At 43.8% G+C, this 23,147-nt stretch overlaps 1 protein-coding gene across 1 annotated transcript in view; it reads right to left on the minus strand.

The window, feature by feature from the left end:
* Positions 1-20,463, minus strand: part of LOC126187927 (probable cytochrome P450 4aa1) — a 279,646-nt gene extending 259,183 nt beyond the window's left edge. Inside the window, exon 1 of the mRNA XM_049929290.1 lies at positions 20,394-20,463. Coding sequence (XP_049785247.1) covers positions 20,394-20,423 — 30 coding nt within the window. The 5' untranslated portion in view covers positions 20,424-20,463. The remainder of the gene's footprint in view (positions 1-20,393) is intronic.
* Positions 20,464-23,147: the final 2,684 nt, after the last annotated feature.

Consider the following 23,147-nt stretch of genomic DNA (forward strand, 5'->3'; position numbering starts at 1 on the left):
GACACAAATACTGTATTTAAATACGACAGCAACATTCTCTTACTAAGCGAGTCGTACATGTGCCACTCACGAGTTGCTCTTACAGCTTCAAGTGCGGCAGTAGCTGAAGCCAACCGCCACAATTGTCGCGCATGTCTATCAGGCCTGGAGAAGATGCTACGACTGATATGGAACTGCTTTACAGTAAGTCGGCTGCAGGATGAAATATTCATTCTGTCAGGTACCGTTCTTTCCTTATTCTTCCGCGCGCCTCCTAAGAAAAGGAAACCGTGGGATGCAGATGCCTATTCTGGAATACTTGCTGAGCGACCGAGCTAGGTGTAGTTGTGGTTAAGGCACTGGATTCACATGCGCGGAATGTACGGTTCAAGTACCCATCCTACCATCAAGATTTTCCTGGGTTTTACCTGGACCCCTTTAAATTGGAAGCCGGGATGACTCCCTGACTGTACCTTCTTTCCTATTCGTCTCTAATGGCTTCGAGGTCGACGGCACATTAAAGCGTAATCTTCCTTCGAAATACAGATATCTATAGTACTTATAATTGTGAAAAGTTTTGCTATTTGGGGAGCAAGATAACTGATGATGGTCGAAGAAGAGAGGATGTAAAATGTAGACTGGCGATTGCAAGGAAAGCGTTTCTGAAGAAGAGAAATTTGTTAACATCGAGTATAGATTTAAGTGTCAGGAAGTCGTTTCTGAAAGTATTTGTATGGAGTGTAGCCATGTATGGAAGTGAAACATGGGCGATAAATAGTTTGGACAAGAAGAGAATAGAAGCTTTTGAAATGTGGTGCTACATAAGTATGCTGAAGGGTAGATCACATAACTAATGAGGAGGTACTGAATAGGATTGGGGAGAAGAGAAGCGTGTGACACAACCTGAGTAGAAGAAGGGATCGGTTGGTAGGACACGTTCTGAGCTATCAAGAGATCACCAATTTAGTATTGGAGGACAGCGTGGAGGGTAAAAATCGTAGGTGGAGACCAAGAGATGAATACACTAAGCAGATTCAGAAGGATGTAGGTTGCAGTAGGTACTGGGAGATGAAGTAGCTTGCACAGGATAGAGTAGCATGGAGAGCTGCATCAAACCAGTCTCAGGACTGAAGATCACAACAACAACAACAACTGGAAGGAAACACGTGTGGCAAGAATTTCATTCGAATACAGCAGCTGAGAAAAATTATTCCTGTACTTAGTTAGCTACTTGTTCCATAGATCATTTGAACCATTCCTTTATCTAAATGATGCGGAAAGAGTCAGTTTATAGGATAGGCATTCATGATTAGTTTAACAGTAATTCACAAGTTATTTGTAGTCCTACTCAGGCAACTACAGTTTTATTTTTTTCCTGGCTACCAGTGTTTAAGTAGAAACTGGTCAGTGTTATAGAAGTAGCTGTCCAGGAGAAACGATTTTAAATTAACACTATTTTATCCATGTTCGATTTTAAATTATATTAAACTTGCTTCGCTACCTGTCAGACATTTCATATTATCATGCAAATAACATGGTTACTGCATATTGAACCCCTTTCTGAACCACTGACAGCTTTAGCAATGAATAACAAAGGTCATTTTCCTCTCTGAAATTGTGATGGACGAATTCCATGATCGAGTATGTGTATTCTAGGTGGTACAGTTAAAATACCTAGCTCCTTGACGAGGTTACATTCACGACGGCCGTGGGTGAACACCACATAATATTCTTGTGCAATAAATACTTTCTTCCTTAGTGACGAGTTACGCCAGAAAATTATTAGGTGGCAATATGCAAAATATTTTAGAAGGTCGATATGTTGGTTTCCAAGACTAACAGTTATACAAAGAGGAAAAGTAGCTGAACTTAATTGTTTGAGAAGCTCTGTAGTATGCCTCTTCCAGTTCAGGATGTTATCAATAAGTACACTCTGTTTCTTGACTCCTGCTTAGGTGCTACATCAATTGTTAGCATGACTCTACGTGTTGTACAGAAGCGAATGTAATGTGTTTCACACTCGCTTTGATTGTACCAACCAGCTTTCCGTCTAAAATAGGTATACGCTGCTTTCTGTGGAGACGAATAAATCTGTTATAGCGGATTGTTTTAGCGATATCGAGGTTGTCTCTCAATCTTCTGAAAAATACAGTTGTTATCATGTTCTGAATAAATATTTTATGTTGACCACGTTCTCTTTTTTATATTCTAAATCATACAGAATGTTTAAGGAGCTGCAAAACAAACAAATTGTTTTCAGAAAGATATGATCTGATTTATGAGACTTAAATATTTAGATATTTCAAACATTGTTCTTCGCTCTAGTTTGACTAAACAGAACATATTTATTTATTCCCATAGAGACTGAGATGATATATATGGAGTGTGAACCCTGTCGAAAAGAACAGTTAAAATAATGGGGTGTTATTATTTTGCGGAACCAGTATCAGCATTCGCATAACTGGAAATAAATGTGCTTCATGTAATCAAACGGTTTCTCCCGAATATGAGAACAATTCTTTAAGAAACGGATGTTACTTAAATGCAGTTGCGTTCATACGTAGAAAGATTAGAGTCCTACAGAAGAGAGCAGTGAGTACGAAGTTATCGTTTTCTCATTTTAAATCGAGATAGGTCAGAGCTGTCAAGAACGGATACCGGTTTAACGTTTGCTTTTAACTGGCATTAAAGCTCGCGACCCTACAGGAATCGCTCTATGTCCCATAAACGCTGAACAATTGTCCAGGAAGGAATTAAGTTCACGGCTACATTTGGTTGGTCTCCCCGGTAGCAGTTGTTTTGGAAGCTCGGTAGCAGAAGCAGTTGTCAGTTATACGTGGTAATATATTCCCACAACGGCTTACAGGCAGCAACTGATATTTGAAATAACCATTCTATACGAAAATATGTGTACATAATTTTTTTTGCTCTATAAAAACTATTAGTTTTGCAACAAAAGGCAATTCGAAATGTCTTCTACAGAAGTAAAGTATTGTATAACACAAAGACGTAATCTATATGGATTTTTTAAACTTCTGCGAAACCTGAATAAATACTGTAGTCTGTTAATGTAAAAGTGCAGAGGAGCATGTGGTGCCTGTTGTTATTTACTGAAGTTGTTCCGATTTCAAGTTTTACTGACAAACCCCAAGTGTCTAAAGCATCAATGTAACGTTTGATGTGACAGCCGATTTCTGAGAAGTAACAAGAAGAAACAGTTTCAAGTCGCAGCGAGAATCTGTTTGCCGGTCTGTTCTTTTCAAATTACCGCCGTTAATGGCGTAGCTTCGTCTGAAATTGCTTTCATTTCCTTCACCAGAACGGGATGGGTTCCTGCGTAATTTCTAAGAAGATTACGATATAAATGAATGAGATGAGCATTTCATAATTGCTATAGTTCAGGAGAGGAACAGTAAGTGCACAACTACCTCGCAAACCGATGCTCGTCTGTCATCTTGCTTTATTCTTAAGCTGATCTTTTCTGCATTTATTGGTGCAATGGGATACTACATATCTTCTTATTATCAATGAGAATTTCACATTATTTTCGTTCGTAAATTATGATTAATTAAATTGTGATACATTTTACATAAAGGATATCGTTACTCGGGCCTAAACCCACTAATTATTTCCCAATCTTATTGTAATTGCCCTGTTTTAAAATAGCACGTCGTAATCATTGAAAACCGATAATAGACAAGACGAATAAGATTCTTGGATTTGGCTCTCTCGGCTAGTCGGTCAGTCTTTTTTCTTTTTCATTTCCTTTTCTGTAGGCCTATTGCTCTTCTGGTTAACTAACCATTTAATCAGCTCAACTTCTTACATTTCACGTAATGTACCGTCATTGCCTATTGTGTTATTGGTTTGCCAACTAGCGAGAACAGACACATACTGAAAGTATGTAATTACCTTACCTTCTGATGAAGTCACCCTTAGAGGTGACGGAACCTGGTCAAGGTATATAGAAAACCTATCCAACCGGTTGGCTGATTTTTTTTACATCTTTTTCAAATTTGTGTATACGGTTGCTGCAAACGTCAGCCATGTTCAAATTTATACTGAAAGTACTTTAAAAACCCATACCCACGCACGAAACATGACTCGAAGCCACGACCTTCGCTTTGGATGGCAGTGACACTGCCCGGTGAGCTCGGAGGTCGTCTGTAGCAAGGTGCACAGGGGGTACAGTAGTCAAAGAAAATTCGCAAAGTGGCATTACTGTCAAATGTGCGCAAAATGACGGAAAACACGCTTATCTAGAGCTGTTTAGGGAAGCCAATGAGTTTTTACGTTGAGGGCGGGAATACACCTCCTCTAACATTGTACTAATGCGGCTTCCAATCACCTCTAAGGAAATAGCGCAGAATTTGTCTCCGAGGATAGCGATAAATGCCTTCTTTTTAGTTCAAATATGTCACCAATTTATCACAGAGCAGATAGTCCTTTGTGGCGAGAGACTGTGTATAGCAACAAAATTGTATTGGAATATAATCAACATCTGTACGTCGCGGGCTTCTAGCACATAATAACGGCTTCACTTTCAACGTAAACTTGCATTTTAAAAACTCATAGAACCACAGAGGTATTACGCAAAAGTTGAATACAGACCAAGGAGCGTATTCCGAATCTTCTCCTGTATCTACATCAATACTCCGCACACCACCTGTTTCCGTGTGGCTGAGGGTACTTCCGCTATCACTGACTGATCTCGCCGCGCGGAGTGGCCGCGCGGTTTGAGGCGCCATGTTACGGACTGCGCGGCCCCTCACGTCGGAGGTTCGAGTCCTCCCTCGAGCATGGGTGTGTGTTGTTCTTAGTACAAGTTAGTTTAAGTAGTGTGTAAGTCTAGGGACCGATGATGTCAGCAGTTTGGTCCCTCGGAAGTTCACACACATTTGAACATTTTTGACTGATCTCCGCTTCCCTATTCCGATCGCGAATGGCGCGTGGGATGAATGGCGGGACCGTTCTTGTTCACAGTGTGCATGGGCGGCAGTTCGAAAAGTGTGAGCGACACGCTGAAACTGTTTGCCACCGATGCAGTCGTCGAGAGAAACGAATCCGGTCCAAATGCTCGTTTAACAATCCAGATTGTCACAGATCAATTGTTTGCTTGGCCTAATTAATGGTCTAGCTAGACTAAAATGTTGATGGACGCGTATTACTGGAAGTGGATGAGAGGAAAATACAAGAAAAGTGCGAGTACCGATCAAGTTTATGAGTTCATCCTCAGGGCAGATTACAGGAGGCGGGGGGAAGAATTCAGACGTGCTGCCAGACTAGCTGAAGGACTGTTCAGCCGTTGGAGTACTCGTACTATTGTAAAGCTGAGCGTTGTAACGGAGCAATTTCGAGACAACATATGACTTGCTTTTCGCGAAAGACAGTGGATTAAGGGTGAAGCATATTAAATAATACCAATACGTAACTCTCGAAGCGAGACGAAAACAATTCTAGTTATAGTGAGAGTAAATACTAACTAAATTTTTTTCCTAAGTGTATTCTCTGAAATGTTGCTGTCTCTAAAAAACAAATGAGTACAAGCTCGTTGTACGGAAAACTCTTCAGTACTGATCGAGTGTGTGAAATCATCAGTTCGGATTGAACGAGGGTGTGGAAATATTGTAGAGACGTGGCCATTATTTGTTGTTAGATACAGTTCCTGCTCAGTCAACGCTAGAGTGCGGCGGGAAATGGAGGAAAAAAGAATGAGAATTCCTCGTCATGCGAGTAGGAAAGTAGTTTTGAGGCTTAAATGTTATACTTTATCTGAATACGGCATGAGAGAACGGTATTCCAATACGATCGAATGGAATATCTACTCAGTGAATTTTATATGTTGCTCGCAGATTAGCTTCGCCTCCTGTGCGAGAAGTGTAACACAAAATTAAAAATTTAAGTTGTTTGAAGTTCTTAGAAAAATAGTTATAAGCTGTAGGGAAAGACGAGTAGTACGTAAAGTGTCAGTATAAGAATAAAGAAGGAGCAAGAAGAGTGGAAGACCAAGAGTGAAGCGCTCGGGTTAAAAAAGGGTAAGTAAGGAAAGCAGTGTTCCTCCCCTATTCTTCAACTTGTACATCGAAGAAGCAACGACAGAATAAAAGAAAAGTTCAGGAGTGAGATTGAAATTCTGGTTGAAAAGATGTCAACGGTAAGATTATTCGTGGATATTGAAATCCTTAGCGAGAGGAAGGAATTAAACTATTGAGTAGAATAAAATCTCAAAAAATGGTTCAAATGGCTCTGAGCACTATGGGACTTAACATCTATGGTCATCAGTCCCCTAGAACTTAGAACTACTTAAACCTAACTAACCTAAGGACAGCACACAACACCCAGCCATCACGAGGCAGAGAAAATCCCTGACCCCACCGGGAATCGAACCCGGGAACCCGGGCGTGGGAAGCGAGAACGCTACCGCACGACCACGAGATGCGGGCAATATAAAATCTCAAATGAGAAAAGGATATGGACAGAGTAAATCGTAGAAAGAAGAAAGTTATCAGAGGTAGCCAAATGATATTATGACAATACCGGTGAATTTAAGGCGGCCGCGGTGGTCTCGCGGTTCTAGGCGCTCAGTCCGGAGCCGCGCGACTGCTACGGTCGCAGGTTCGAATCCTGCCTCGGGTATGGATGTGTGTGATGTCCTTGGCTTAGTTAGGTTTGAGTAGTTCTAAGTTCTAGGGGACTGATGACCACAGATGTTAAGTCCCATAGTGCTCAGAGCCTTTTGCGCCATTTCGGTGAATTTAACATCAAAATTGGGGACTGTAGTAGAATAAGTCAACGAATTCTGCTATCCTGAGAGAAAAGTAATGCATGATGTACGAGCAAGAAAGATATACGAAGTACAGCTGCACAGGTGAACAGAGTATTCCTCACTAAGACAATCTGAGAGAGTATCACTCTGAGAAAGAAATTTCTGTGAATTTACGTTTGGAGCAAAAGTTGTATGGTAATGAATCATGAACTGTCGGAAAACTGGAAATCAGATAATCGAAGTTTTTGAGGTGTGGTGTTACATAAGAATGCTGAAAATTAAGCAGACTGATGAGATATGAACTGAAGAAGTCCTCAGGGGAATCGGGAGAGGGAAGGGGGGAAGGAATCGAAATATGGACTAGGATGTGAGACTGGAGGTTAGGGCATAGTACATCACTGAATAAGTTTCGTGTTACTGGAGGGAGCCATAGAGAGAAAAACAGAGGCTGAGATTAAACAACAGCTGTTGGATGTCAGTACTACTGTGAGAGGTTGTCGCACAGGAGAAAAAGTAGTGGCGGTCAGAAGACTGACAAAAAATATTCTAGGTTGGCAATGCAGGTTGCGTAGGAAAATATTTATCGACCCAGAGCGAACAGAGACCGTCGGGAGACCAGATCAGCCGATACGAGTCGTGGCGTCGATGGAACGGCCGGAGCCGCCATTAAAAGGTCGTTACAGGCGAGCTGAGAAGGCAAGGTGGCGCGATGGCGGGAAGGCAAACAGGGCTGGCCGGCTGCTGGGCTGGTGCGCGGCGTGCGGTCACGAACACGGCCGGTGGCGGCGCAGCCAAACAGCGGCATTACGCCCAAGGCCGGACACCCGCCGGCCTGCCTGCCTGGGCGGTCGCCGCGTGGGCCTCGCCCGAGCCCAGCGCCCAGTCCGGTCACGGATGAGGCCGGCCTCTGCCGCTGGCGGGGCCTTGGCGGCCGCTTCCTCACTCACGGCACTTCCTCGCGAAACACTGAAGCTCAACGGCCAAAATGTTAGCCGTCCGCTCAAATGGACACTCTGGTCCCCATACGGCGCTGTATGTGATGCGGAGCTAGTACCGGGCGGTCCCGTGACCCTCCAGCGTTGACATCCCACTGGCATAAGTCGCGGCAGTGGTGTGGCGGGTTTGGGCCAGTCAGTTGCACGGAGTGGTCAGCAGCAAGATGGGACGGCAGGGCGAGGGCAAGGACGTGTCGTGTTCGGAGGTGGCGATGAGCACACGCTGGATGAAATTGCCCGATTTGTTGATGTGTCGCCGCAGACAATCCACAACGACTGCAAAGAATGGTAACCACTCGTAGCCACGTGACACGGCCTCAGAACAGTGGTCGAGCGTCAGACGGTCCAGTGGGGCGTTTAACCCACTGTGTGGAGCCTGTAATTCGAACCGGAGATGATTATGAGATGCTATGGGACTGATTTTCGTACCATGACTTTGACGCACTCATTCAAACTGCCGTGCAAATGAACAAGCACGTTTATTTCACAATTATCTGTAAAAAAGTATTTTCTTTTCTACTACGTCGTTCCGAGATGACAACAGTCGTGTTCACATCGTATGTTCCTAGTTTGACGAAAAACTCAGCCTCTAGATCTCATCTCTACTGGTCAGATGAATCATTCGATCTTAATTCCTTGGAAAACGTGAAAGAATGTTAGGAATAGCAGCTGGAACGTAGCAACTGACATCTTCGCAATTTGATAGCTCTAAGGGATCTCATCGTCAACGAGTGGTTTCAGCTGGATGTGGGATACTTGTATAAATTATTTAGAAAGCATCGTTCCTGTGAAACACAACTAGCGCTTTACACACACGAAGTGTTACGTGCTATTGGCAAGGGGGTTCAAATTGATTCCAGATTTCTAAATTTACAGCCGGCCAGAGTGGCCGAGCGGTTCTAGGCGCTACAGTCTGGAACCGCGCGACCGCTACGGTAGCAGGTTCGAATCCTGCCTCGGGCATGGATGTCAGTGATGTCCTTAGGTTAGTTAGGTTTAAGTAGTTCTAAGTTCTAGGGGACTGATGACCTCAGAAGTTAAGTCCCATATAGCTCAGAGCCATTTGAACCATTTTTTTCTAAATTTACAAAAGACTTTTGACACTGTGCCACACAAGCGGCTTGTAGTGAAATTGCGTGCTTACGGAATATCGTTTTTATTATGTGACTGGATTCGTGATTTACTGTCAGAGAGGTCACCGTTCGTAAAAATTGACGGAAAGTGATCGAGTAAAACAGAAATGATTTCTTGCGTTCCCCAGGGAAGTGTTTCAGGCCCTCTGCTGTCCCTTATCTATAACAGAAGATCAAAACAAATCGCAAAACGATTTAGAAAATACATGTGAATGGTGCGAAGGTTGGCAATTGATCCTAATTAATAAAAAGTGTGAGATCATCAACGTAAGTGCTAAAAAGAATCCGTTAAACTTCGGTTACAAGATAAATCAATCTAAAGGCCGTAAATTCAATTAAATACTTAGGAATTACAATTACGAACAACTTAAATTGGAAAGAACATTTTGACAATGTTGTGGGGAAAGCAAGCCAAAGACTGCGTGTTATTGGCAGAATACTTAGAAGATGCAACATCTCTGCTAAAGAGACTCCCTGTACCGCGGTTGTCCGTCCTGTTTTGGAGTACTGCTACGCGGTCTCGGATCCTTGCCAGATAGGACTGACAGAGTACATCGACGAACTTCAGGAGAGAGCAGCACATTTTGAATCATCGCCAAACAGTGAAGAGAGTGTCACAGACATGATACAGAATTTCGGATGGACACCATTAAAACAAAGACGTTTCTCGTTGCGGCGGAATCTTCTTACGAAATTTCAATCACCTAGTTTGTCCTCCTAATCCGAAGATATTTTGTTGACGCCGGCCTACGTGGGGAGAGACGATCATCATAATAAAACAGGGGAAATCAGAGTTGACACGGAAAGATATAGATGTTCGTTTTTTCTGCTCGCTGTTCGAGAGTGGAAAAATAGAGAATTATTGTGAAGGTGGTTCGATGAACCCTCTGCCAAGCACTTAAGTTTGATTTGCAGAGTATCATTGTAGATGAAGATGTAGGTGTAGAAATGTGTGCTCTTTCTCGCCGGATTAAGACTACTAGCAATGCCAGAGGTGGTGTTACACAGTAGTTACTAATTCTTCGTCCGATGTTGGTACCGTTCCAAGTCAGAAGGCTTCCTTCTCGCTGTCAGTGAAACACAGCGAGCACTTTACTTCTTACCAGAGAGAAAGAGAAGCACTGGTAGCTTGTATCCATGCAGTGTACTACAATGCCCTGGATTAGTAGGTTCTGTTACTAAACATCTAGCCTACATGTTTTCTTTATTTACAGTACCTATAAATATATGTACATAGGTTTCCATGACCATTGTTGTTGTTGTTGTGGTCTTCAGTCCTGAGACTCGTTTGATGCAGCTCTCCATGCTACTCTATCCGGTGCAAGCTGCTTCATCTCCCAGTACCTACTGCAGCCTACATCCTTCTGAATCTGCTTAGTGTATTCATCTCTTGGTCTCCCTCTACGATTTTTACCCTCCACGCTGCCCTAAAATACTAAATTTGTGATCCCTTGATGTCTCAGAATATGTCCTACCAAGCGATCCCTTCTTCTTGTCAAGTTGAGCCACAAACTTCTATTCTCCCCAATTCTGTTCAATACCTCCTCATTAGTTATGTGATCTACCCATCTAATCGTCAGCATTCTTCTGTAGTGCCGCATTTCAAAAGCTTCTATTCTCTTCTTGTCCAAACTATTTATCGTCCATGTTTCACTTACATACAAGGCTACACTCCATACAAATACTTTCAGAAACGAGTTCCTGACACTTAAATCTATACTCGATGTTAACAAATTTCTCTTCTTCAGAAACGCTTTTCTTGCCATTGCCAGTCTACATTTGATATCCTCTCTACTTCGACCATCATCAGTTATTTTGCTCCCCAAATAGGGATTTTATTAACAGAGGTATTCATAATATTACTTACTTGTACGATACAATACGTACCAAGGAACAGCCAGTAAAGCTTTCTTTCTTAGCTCCTGCCCGGGACCACTATTTTGTCAGTGGTCATAATGATTGTTTCCAACGAGAGACGCGTGTATAGGTGAGTCACCTGCATAGTGCACTACCCAAAGGTTAGCGATTTCTTCTCCTGATTCTATCGGCAACGTCTGTGTCATTAACGGAAGTCTACCGTACATTATGATGTGTTGAAGTGTAATACGAAATGTGTGTGTCACTTTTTTACGTTATGGAAGAAGTGGTAAAACATAAAGTAAAGATATACCTTCCGTCCGTGGTGGCCGAGAGGTTCTAGGCGCTTCAGTCTGAAACCGCACGACTGCTACGGTCGCAGGTTCGAATCCTGCCTCGGGCATGGATGTGTGTGATGTCCTTAGGTTAGTTAGGTTTAAGTAGTTCTAAGTTCTAGGGGACTGATGACCCCAGATGTTAAGTCCCATAGCGCTCAGAGCGATATGAACCAAAGATACACCTTGCAATGAGAAACGTGCTTGATGAACCGTACACAAGAGTGTTTGTCTTAGAGCTCTCTACAGTGCTGGAAAGTGAGTGCGGTGCTGTTTAAGTTTCTGGGCCCGCTTGATAGGAGACGTAAACGCCGCAGCGTCTTCGAGCGTCTCAGTCAAGGATCAGAACTGTCAACACAGTGGCGTTTGTTTCATCAATCGTTAGTGCAGTACGACTGGAGTTAATAGTTTTCTGCAATGGATCCTGAATTAATTCAGTTCATAATCTAAATTTTTATCTAAAACTGGAAGTGTGTTACCTCTAGTACAGTACAGAGACTGCCAGTCAGACACTATCTTCGAGTCAGGAGTCCCTGATGCCAACAATTTTTTGTACGGTTCCATAGCGGCTGAAATAGTTACTTTTTAGTTTATTTTCCATACTATTGTGCGAACTTGGGTTCAGCTAATTTTCAAATAGCTTCGTAATTTTGTTAGATGTTTATTAAAAATCTGAGATGGTAAACAATGCCATACTGATGTCTTGTACTTGGTATATGTACAGTACAAAGAATCCTCGTAGCGTTGTACATGTAAGGTCATCTCCAGCGATACAGCAATACCGTTATTTGATTTTTCGTAATTTATTTTTCTTAACGTATTCTCTATACGAAGTAGAACATTTACATTATTTACAAACACAAGTGTTATTTTGGAATATTCCATAAAATGTTTTCCACACTAGAACAGAAAGTATTGTAGTATGCGACTCATTCTCTAGAGAGCGCTTCCTCATTCCACAGGGTGACTCATTCGTTTGCCGTCCACTCGCAGCTCTACCAGAACGACTGCGTCACATGACCCGACAGCAGCTGCGTACCTGCCTAGTTCAGCGGAGAAATGTCAAGGCCAGTTGGCACTGGGGGCCAAAGTTTCTCCCAGGGGTCCACTGTCTGTGGTGATGTTACGTTCAACAACCTTCTGTTCACCGCAGTGGAGACATGTCGCAACGCTCAGTCACCGCCGGCCGTAGCTGACTAACGGCGTCGAATTAAGACGAGTCGCTGCGAAGCAGCAGCATCATGAGCGGCGCGATGCGATGCAGCACAGCCGGGCGCCTTGTAGCTGTCGACCCGCGCTACACGTGATACCATCTGTCTGTCTCTCCCTCACACTATACCGTGACGAGCCCAGCCGCACCAAACAACTCTCTTTGTCACAGAAATGTCCTCACTGCGCACTGCTGATGCAGATCAAAAAAATGGTTCAAATGGCTCTGAGCACTATGGGACTTAACTACTGAGGTCATCAGTCCCCTAGAACTTAGAACTACTTAAACCTAACTAACCTAAGGACATCACACACATCCATGCCCGAGGCATGGTTCCAAACTGACGCGCTTAGAACCGCACGGCCACACTGGCCGGTTGATGCAGATCAGATGCGACAAAACTGTACTCAGTTATACACTCTAACATAACACGTGATGACCTTATACTTTCCATATCTTGGGTCCAAGCTTTGAAGGGGCAGAAGATCCATTTCGCACCTACAGTCTTTCTTTGAACCTATTTTGCACTGCTTCTTGCTTGTAGCTCTTCGATGGATATTCTTCCCGTACAAAACAAGTATCACGCGTCGCTCAGTAACCCGGCAGTCCTCAGTCGGTTATATTCTGCTGATATATCAATGACATTAACTATATTCTTTTTGTACTCAGTGCTCACATTCTAATTATTTCTTGGCAGTGGAATGTGGTGATTGCTTGAATTAGTAAACGTACTAACTTACTGCAATGCACTACGGCTATGGCATATTATTAGCAACCAATAGGAGTTAAAGTGGGATACGGAAAGTACTTACTACACATTACCCCTGTAAATAGTCTTTATATTCACCTGCCTTGTGGTAAAACAGTGTTCATCACATGGGCAACATGCGACAGAAAGTATTTGGTGCTACGGAAAATGTGTGAGAAAAATCAGAAAGATTGTTACTAAGGACAGTGGTCAGAGCTTTAAAAGAACTAATATCGTAAATGACAAGGACAATAGAATTAGGCTTGAGACTTTACTAGATATAAGCAGTTACGATAATTCCATGAAAATTAAAAACTAGTCCTGAAAAAAAATAATGAATGTTTGACGTATGTTTTCGATATCTCCGGTGCCCACGGCAGCCAAGACGTCCAACGGAGAGTGTGATAATTCTTATTAATGTTTTTTTAGGTATTCGTTTGTAGACTTTAACATGGTTGGAAAACAGGCACTCATTCTCAGAAAAGTGAACTCAAGACCTAATTTGTTCCTAAAAAGAGCGAAAATCAAGAATTATAGTGTCACTGTAGCTACGTAACATAAGTGTTGCGTTTAAAAGCTCCTTAAAACTATGCACTGAAAGCCCATTATCGTGAAAGCCTGATTTAAACAACACACGATATTCCGTTTTCCTCTTCGTATAGGCTTCACAGACCTTAAACTTTTTCGTACCTGTTTGACGTACAGACCTTCTAGGAAAATTTACCTAAACAAACAGATACTTCGAGTAGCTTTAAAAAGCCTTTCATTATTTCCCTTTATACGTTTATTATTACCAAGAGGCAAAAAGTGTTAATACTGAGGTATATGAGCACATGTGCAAGAGAGTGTAAAGTGTAAACTATACAAATAAATAGAATTTTTTTCATCTGTGTATTGGTTTTGACAGTTACAGGAGATCACAGAGTCCAGGTCAGTGTGAGACACCTAAAACTATAAGAGTGGTTTCTATGACAAAAGAAGTTTTCATTTTTGCAGACATTTGTCCCAGTCTGTTCACATAAAATGACATTCTGATGGGGAATACTCTTCCAATTAGGCAATCTGATTGCCTCGGCAATCACAATGCCTGAAAGTAACTTCAGACTAACTTCTTGTATTTTCCAAAGTAATGCATAATTCACGCGTGTCGTTCAAGTATGTTTTTCTATGATGACGATCTCAAAGAACCATGTGTAGTGGTGTAATTCCTTTGCGTCTAAGTCTCTAGTCGCACATTGATACAAAAGGACGGTACTGAGGATGCCTCAATGAAATAATCCAACGAAGATTACCGTATGCCAAACTGATGACGATGTATATGAGAAAAAGTACCATCACAGCTATATCTTGAGAACGTCTTTATTCTATCACACGACTAGTTTCGGCGTCACATTACCGCCATCCTCAGGTCCCACCACTGCGAAAAGAGTATTTCCTTTCCTTGGTGCATCCAACAGTAAATGTGCCACCGAAACTAGTCGTGTGCAAGAATAAAGACGTTCTCAAGATACAACTGCAGTTGTACTTTTTCTCAGAAAATGAACGTAATTGTGTAAAAGATTAAGAACTTTCTGACAACGCTCGTTATTTATGCTAGTTATTCATACATCATACCTGATCAATTTCAGAATACTGACGCATCGTCATTTAAATCTGGAAAACCATTCACATCAATATTGATTCAATGAAATCCATGCAGCGACAGCCGACAACCACTGGTATACCATCGTACTATTATACCATGTGGGCCAAATCACGTAAAGCTATATGAAACCTGACCTGCTCGTAGGTTGAGGTTTGCCTGGTACGCTCCACGTTTAGTTTGGTTTTTAAATGTGTTGCAGAACAAAACAAAAAAACAAAAACAGTAATTTTCACATAACTCTAACATGGTAAAGGATAATACCGCTGGTTATAGGCCATCTGTGCGCGTAAACAAAATAAATGAGACTGTTTTCCCAAATACATCTGACGATGGAGTGTGTATTCGGACGTCGATCAGGTATTCTGAACAAGTAATCAGTACGAATAAAGTGCAGCCTGAAAGAGTCGTTAATTATTCGCATAATAAAAAACGTCGCGACTACGTGGCTCCTAAATACCATGGACTAGTCAACAGCGGTGGAGAGATTAAAATCAAAGTATAATTCTTACTGTAGACCGCCGGCCGCAGTGGCCGAGCGATTCTAGGCGCTTCAGTGTGGAAACGCGCGACCGCTACGGTCGCAGGTTCGAATCCTGCCTCAGGCATGGATGTGTGTGATGTCCTTAGGTTAGTTAGGTTTAAGTAGTTCAGAGTTCTAGGAGAGTGATGAAGTCAGGTTTTAAGTCCCATAGTGCTCAGAGCCATTTAAACCATTTTTACTGTAGCCATGTCACTTGTACGACACTTTGAAGATTTTTCCACGGACTGGATCTCAAATCACCGGCTGACCAACCTAATTAAGGTTTTTCTTCAAAAATTTGTTCAGGGGGATTTCGGAGTGGCTTCGACGTATAGGCTACAGACTATTTCATGTTCTAACCTCGACCGCGCGAGCTAGTGGTCCGTTTATAGGGTAAGCGAAGTCGGCGAAAGATAAACATTATAGATAAGGGAAAAAGAGCTGCATCCAGAGTCGGATACAAACATGTATACCAAAGGGAAAACAATCAGGAGGCGCACTGCTGACACAATAGCCTGTGAAGGAAAAGCTGCAGCTGTTGTAACAAGTGTGAGCAGGGTTTTCGCAAGACGAGGCGGCAGCGGGCGGCGCGGCGCTGTGGGAAGAGTTGCGCCTTCCTTCCTTCCCAGCTACCCGCTGCCGGCAGATAGCTCCCTACTCGCACACTCGGGAGAACCGGCTGCCACAGCGCCTGCCGCCTAGGCCACCCGCCCAGCCCGACCTCATGCGTGCGCTGCGTTAGCCACGGGTCTGCCCTCTCCCCTACGAAGACAGCATAGAAATAAACAGCAAGTTTTTACCCGAGTACTGATTTTGACAGTTAATCAAACTTTCTAGCTGATGATTCTGAGCCACCTAAGATTATACGTTACAGCAGCGAGATCTTGAAAAACCTGAAACCTGCAGCGATAACGTAACACGAGTAATGAATTCCGCTCTCCCTCCTGATGCGCTGAGAAGCATTTTCCACGTTCGTAACATTGGACAATTTCTCTTCCAAGCCTCTTTCAAAACTCGGAAAATGAACACGTATTCACATCAGGACCATACTTCCACTTTCGTTTATTCTTCCTTTCCTCACTCTATTTTGTTTAGATAATCTTCACTACGTCGCATTGGTTGAATGTTTAGATTGCAAGCCGGCCGAGGTGGCCGAGTGGGTCTAGGGGCTACAGTCTGGAACCGTGCGACCGCTACTGTCGCCGGTTCGAATCCTGCCTCGGGCATGGATGTGTGTGATGTCCTTAGGTTAGTTAGGTTTAAGTAGTTCTAAGTTCTAGGGGACAGATGACCTCAGCAGTTAAGTCCCATAGTGCTCAGAGCCATTTGAACCATTTGTTTACATTGCATAATAACCCTTAAATTAAATTATGATGAACGTGAGTATAGTTTCGAAGAGTTTCTGTACTTCAATCAGATAACCGTCTGGTTCAGTCTTAAATTCCATTTCCCAAATCCGTTGATAAACACAAGTACCGAAGTACCCATCGTCTAAATTTCCACACATGATGTACTCATCTATTACTCATCTGTTACTCATTTTCTCGCTGTTATAAAACACGCAAAGCTTTTATTAGCCAGAACGTTGGTGTGAACACCACAGTGTTTTACTCTACATGGTGTTATTAGACCTTTGAACTAACTTAGCAAGCCAGATAGAAGGAGACATACAGTTTAACGTGGACTGCGAAACATTCTGTAACTTACTGCAATGCACTACGGCTATGGAATATTATTAGCAACCATTGTTAGCCGTAGAAAGAGTGGTAAATCGCAGATAAAAGTCCTAGCAATGAGTGGGAATCCAACCCGAGTCCTTCGAATCTATAATCTCGCACTTAAGAATTAAGATATAAAACCGCAAGCAGCAATACGTTAACCGTATTTTAACGATATTCGCTACATTTGTGTACTTGTGAGTAAAACCTTAGGATCATGGTGTCACAATAATAAGCCTCGTATACTAATTGCATTTTCAGTTTATTTTATTGCTTCATGAATAATAAATTTGCAAACGTCATAAACATATGTAATTATGCCAGGAGAAGCTGTAAATGTATTATTTAATCGTTAGTAAAAAAAATGTATATGAGCAGATTCTAAATTTCGTGAACGGTGAGATATGATTTACAGAAGCTAGGATAAATGGATAATAGCAGCTATCATGATGGTGCACAAAACACGACTACCAATTACGCTCACAAAGGAACAATGGGTCGCAAGGTGAAACGTATGCAGTATGGTAAATGTAGGAAGTAACAGCGCTGAGGAATCCACAGAAGAGTTAGGAAACTGCTGCATCCAGGTCGGCTGTCTTTGATTATTGGGAGCATGGCTCTTGACTGATGGCGCCCAGTGAGTCGCACGACAATTGTGAATCTATGCATATCCGATCGCAGAGGCAGTGACTACTACATTTACTTTGTATGTAAACTGAAATCACCGAAAAGTAATATTTTGGAGAACCAGTGAATAAATTCTTGTCTTTGGTATCCGAAACCGTGATGAAATTTAACTCGGGAATCATCGGATGGGACAATCTGAAGTACTGGTCAATGAGAGGAACACTCGAGTTTATGACCTAAGACAACCGTGTATACAGGGTGGTTCATTGATAGTGACCGGGCCAAATATCTCACGAAATAAGCAGCAAACCAAAAAACTACAATTACCAATTGCGGAAAAGGTCGATATCGTGTTGATGTATGGCTATCGTGATCAAAATGCCCAACGGGCGTGTGCTATGTATGCTGCTCCGTATCCTGGACGACATCATCCAAGTGTCCGGACCGTTCGCCGGATAGTTACGTTATTTAAGGAAACAGGAAGTGTTCAGCCACATGTGAAACGTCAACCACGACCTGCAACAAATGATGATGCCCAAGTAGGTGTTTTAGCTGCTGTCGCGACTAATCCGTACATCAGTAGCAGACAAATTACACGAGAATCGGGAATCTCAAAAACGTCGGTGTTGAGAATGCTACATCAACATCGATTGCACCAGTACCATATTTCTATCCACCAGGAATTGCGTGGCGATGACTTTGAACGTCGTGTAGAGTTCTGCCACTAGGCACAAGAGAAATTACGGGACGATGACAGACTTTTTGCACGCGATCTATTTAGCGACGAAGCGTCATTCACCAACAGCGGTAACGTAGAAGGTCCATTTTAACACGGGTAATGTATCACGAAGCAAATACCGTCCGCACTGGCAGAATGTTACGTGATACCACGTACTTATACGTTTGTGGCTATTACAGCGCCATCTATTACAAAGCGAAAAAAGTGGTACAACTAAAACATTCATATTACTTTACGTACTACACGAATATGTAATAAAAATTGGGGGTTCCTATTTTAAAAAAATGCAGTTGATATCCGTTTGACCTATGGCAGCGCCATCTAGCGGGCCAAATATAGAGCCATCTGGTTTGCCCCCTTCAAGGCAGACGAGTTTCGTTCTTTGGTAGTTTTTTCGTTTGATGCTTATTTCGTGAGGTATTTGGCCCGGTCACTATCAATGGACCATCGTGTATTCTGGGCTCGCTCCTAAGGCGATTGTACGTGTATTGTGCTGTATTATGCATGGATCAATATTAATAACCTTCTGGATTAGTACTGGAGCCAATAGTTAAATGGTTCAAATGGCTCTGAGCACTATGGGACTTAACATCTATGGTCATCAGTCCCCTAGAACTTAGAACTACTTAAACCTAACTAACCTAAGGACAGCACACAACACCCAGCCATCACGAGGCAGAGAAAATCCCTGACTCCGCCGGGAATCGAACCCGGGAACCAGGGCGTGGGAAGCGAGAACGCTACCGCACGACCACGAGACCATAGTTAACATTAACGAGTTGTGAGGTGCAAAAATGGTGCAAATGGCTCTGAGCAATATGCGACTTAACTTCTGAGGTCATCAGTCGCCTAGAACTTAGAACTAATTAAACTTAACTAACCTAAGCACATCACACACATCCATGCCCGAAGCAGGATTCTAACCTGCGACCGTAGCGGTCCCTCGGTTCCAGACAGTAGCGAGTTGTGAGAAATATACATAATTCCACCCCTTGTGCATCGTCTATTGGGTGTTCTGTGGAACTGAAATAGTCGCCCACGTGACAGAGATGGAAATGAACTGTCGTTCGTAAGTAGCAGGGAGGAATTATGAGGAAAATTCGTCTGCGTTGCGTTTACGTGAGTGATATGAAATACGTAGCTGATGTGCTACCGTCTAAGAAGAAAATAGCCTTCTCGCGATGCTTGAAACTAATTTTCCGAAAGCACTGAAAGGACTATTAGATACTCAGAAGCCATTCACAGCCGATTAATGGCCGTGTTTTCTACGGGTCGACGTCTTGTAATCCATCCCAGTGCTAATGACAGCGTTATTTCCTCGAAGCTGCAGTTACAGTCTGACCACATTCTGCTTCGTAGGCGATACATACGGCAATAAACTGAAATCATTTCTTTTTGCCTGCCGGTGTGGCCGAGTGGTTCTAGGCGCTTAAGTCTGGAACCGCGAGACCGCTATGGTCGCAGGTTAGAATCCTGCCTCGGGCATGGATGTGTGTGATGTCCTTAGGTTAGTTAGGTTTAAATAGTTCTAGGGGACTGATGACCTCAGATGTTAAGTCCCATAGTACTTAGAGCCATTTGAATTTGATTTCTTTTCCTGCAAGCGTAGAACTGAGGATTTAGTTCGTCTTATTAAGCCGGTTAGTCTATCTGTAAGAAGTACTTAGAATAAGCTCAGTGATAAATAGAAATAATTCGAGGCCTGATGTCGCGGTTAAAAGAAAGTGCGGAAGATAAAGGAGCAGATAGCAAGTGCGCCCTTTCGTCGAATATACAGAATAAATATCATTACCCACAGAAACATCAGGGTACTTGTTGCATTCGTGCACAGGAAAGCCCCATACTGTTGCAGAAAAATATTGTCCTCGAACACTTGCACTGCACTTGTGACAAAAGACAGTCGAGAATCACTCGTGGTAGTTTATAGCTGTGTTGCCAAATTTCGAATACGAATTTCGATGACAGCACTGAACAGTAAATCCGTGCGAGCCACTGGAGAGGCGGGGCAAAAGCACAAAAATGGTGCGTGTTTCGCATCGTAAGAGGGTTACACATCCGGCGAGTACGGCGCAGGTGTGGGGCGGCAGCAGTAGGCGGCTGGTGGCGGCTGGCGATACTGACCCAGTCGGCGGCGTGCAGCACCGCAGCCATGACGACGAGCAAGCAGGCAGGCAGGCGGGCAGGCGGGCAGGCGGGCAGGCGGGCTCTCGGCGGACAGCACGGGGCGAAGAGGTGGCGGAGGCGGCGGCGGAGGCGGAGGAGCGGCGAGTTGCGGCCGTACTGCGCGCCCGCCAGCCCGCCGCCGGCTTATAGCGGCCGCCGCCGCCGCGGTGGGAGGGGGGGGGGGGGCTCTGCCAGGCGACACGCACCAGGGCCGTCCCCTGCCTCACAATTAATCGCGTCTCGCCACTACACCGAAACAGCGAAACTGCTCACGTGCCGACCGCGCGGCGTGTTACTTGTTACCAAAGTGCGCTACACTCGCGAAGGAGAGGTGTGAAAACTTTCCAGCCGGACACAGCGATACCACTGACGTATACGACTTGTTCTTTCAGTGTTGAAAGACCTACGTCGAGTGCTACGTTGGTGGACATAACGGTTTTCATTGTACGACTTCTTGCAGTAACTCTGTATGATGTCTTGTACAGGGTGTTACAAAAAGGTACGGCCAAACTTTCAGGAAACATTCCTCACACACAAAGAAAGAAAATATGTTATGTGGACATGTGTCCGGAAACGCTTACTTTACATGTTAGAGCTCATTTTATTACTTCTCTTCAAATCACATTAATCATGGAATGGAAACACACAGCAACAGAACGTACCAGCGTGGCTTCAAACACTTTGTTACAGGAAATGTTCAAAATTTCCTCCGTAAGCGAGGAGACATGCATCCACCCTCCGTCGCATGGAATCCCTGATGCGCTGATGCAGCCCTGGAGAATGGCGTATTGTATCACAGCCGTCCACAATACGAGCGCGAAGAGTCTCTATATTTGGTACCGGGGTTGCGTAGACAAGAGCTTTCAAATGCCCCCACAAATTAAAGTCAAGACGGTTGAGGTCAGGAGAGCGTGGAGGCCATGGAATTGGTCCGCGTCTACCAATCCATCGGTCACCGAATCTGTTGTTGAGAAGCGTACGAATGCTTCGACTGAAATGTGCAGGAGCTCCATCGTGCATGAACCACATGTTGTGTCGTACTTGTAAAGGCACATGTTCTAGCAGCACTGGTAGAGTATCCCGTATGAAATCATGATAACGTTCTCCATTGAGCGTGGGTGGAAGAACATGGGGCCCAATCGAGACATCACCAACAATGCCTGGCCAAACGTTCACAGAAAATCTGTGTTGATGACGTGATTGCACAATTGCGTGCGGATTCTCGCCAGCCCACGCATGTTGATTGTGAAAATTTACAATTTGATCACGTTGGAATGAAGTCTCATCCGTCAAGAGAACATTTGCACTGAAATGAGGATTGACACATTGTTGGATGAACCATTCGCAGAAGTGTACCCGTGGAGGCCAATCAGCTGCCGATAGTGCCTGCACACGCTGTACATGGTATGGAAACAACTGGTTCTCCCGTTGCAATCTGCATACAGTGACGTGGTCAACGTTACCTTGTACAGCAGCAACTTATCTGACGCTGACATTAGGGTTATCGTCAACTGCACGAAGAATTGCCTCGTCCATTGCAGGTGTCCTCGTCGTTCTAGGTCTTCCCCAGTCGCGAGTCATAGGCTGGAATGTTCCGTGCTCCCTAAGACGCCGATCAATTGCTTCGAACGTCTTCCTGTCGGGACACCTTCGTTCTGGAAATCTGTCCCGATACAAACGTATCGCGCCACGGCTATTGCCCCGTGCTAATCCATACATCAAATGGGCATCTGCCAACTCCGCATTTGCAAACATTGCACTGACTGCAAAAAACCACGTTCGTGATGAACACTAACCTGTTGATGCTACGTACTGAAGTGCTTGATGCTAGTACTGGACAGCATTGAGTCGCATGTCAACACAAGCACCGAAGTCAACATTACCTTCCTTCAATTGGGCCAACTGGCGGTGAATCGAGGAAGTACAGTACATACTGACGAAACTAAAATGAGCTCTAACATGGAACGTAAGCGTTTCCGGACACATGTGCACATAACATCTTTTCTTTATTTGTGTGTGAGGAACGTTTCCTGAAAGTTTGGCCGTACCTTTTTGTAACACCCTGTATTGCTGTTATTGTGGTCTTCAGTCTGGAGACGAAGCTTGTGAAATGTATACAGGGTGATTTTTTCCACAGTGTAAAAACTGTAGGAATTCATCGATGAGTGGCTGTGGAATCAAAAAGATCTAATGAACTTACGTCCGAAATTGCCATGCTAGAGACCATTTATTCAGCCACACATTGTTACAGAGACAACGGTCTAGTACTCGCTGTACCATGCGGCCACAGTTACAGTAAGTGTTGAAACTGGTTTCCATGCATGTTACCCGCCGTAGCGTGTCTTGTCTCACACGTTCACATCGACCAGGCTGCATCAGAACAGTGTCAAAGGCAGCATGAATACGCTGCTCTAGCGTCTCCATATCTGTAATGGGCTCGACATACACGATACTTTTGAGATAGCCCCACAACGAGAAATCGCACGGATTGAGATCCAGTGAACGAGCAGGCCTTGCACGTGGACCCCCTCGTCTGATCCACAAGACCACGGAAGATACGATTGACATGCGTCCGGATGTTAACGGCGAAGCGGGCTCGAGCACCGTCGTGTAGCAGCCACATAACCATTCGATGCATCAACGGCACTTCTTCCAGCGGGGGAGGCAAAGTCACCCGGAAGAAACGCTGATCGTTCCGGCCTGTTAGGCGAC

Source organism: Schistocerca cancellata, chromosome 5 (genome assembly GCF_023864275.1).
Source record: "Schistocerca cancellata isolate TAMUIC-IGC-003103 chromosome 5, iqSchCanc2.1, whole genome shotgun sequence".
Lineage (NCBI taxonomy): Eukaryota > Metazoa > Arthropoda > Insecta > Orthoptera > Acrididae > Schistocerca > Schistocerca cancellata.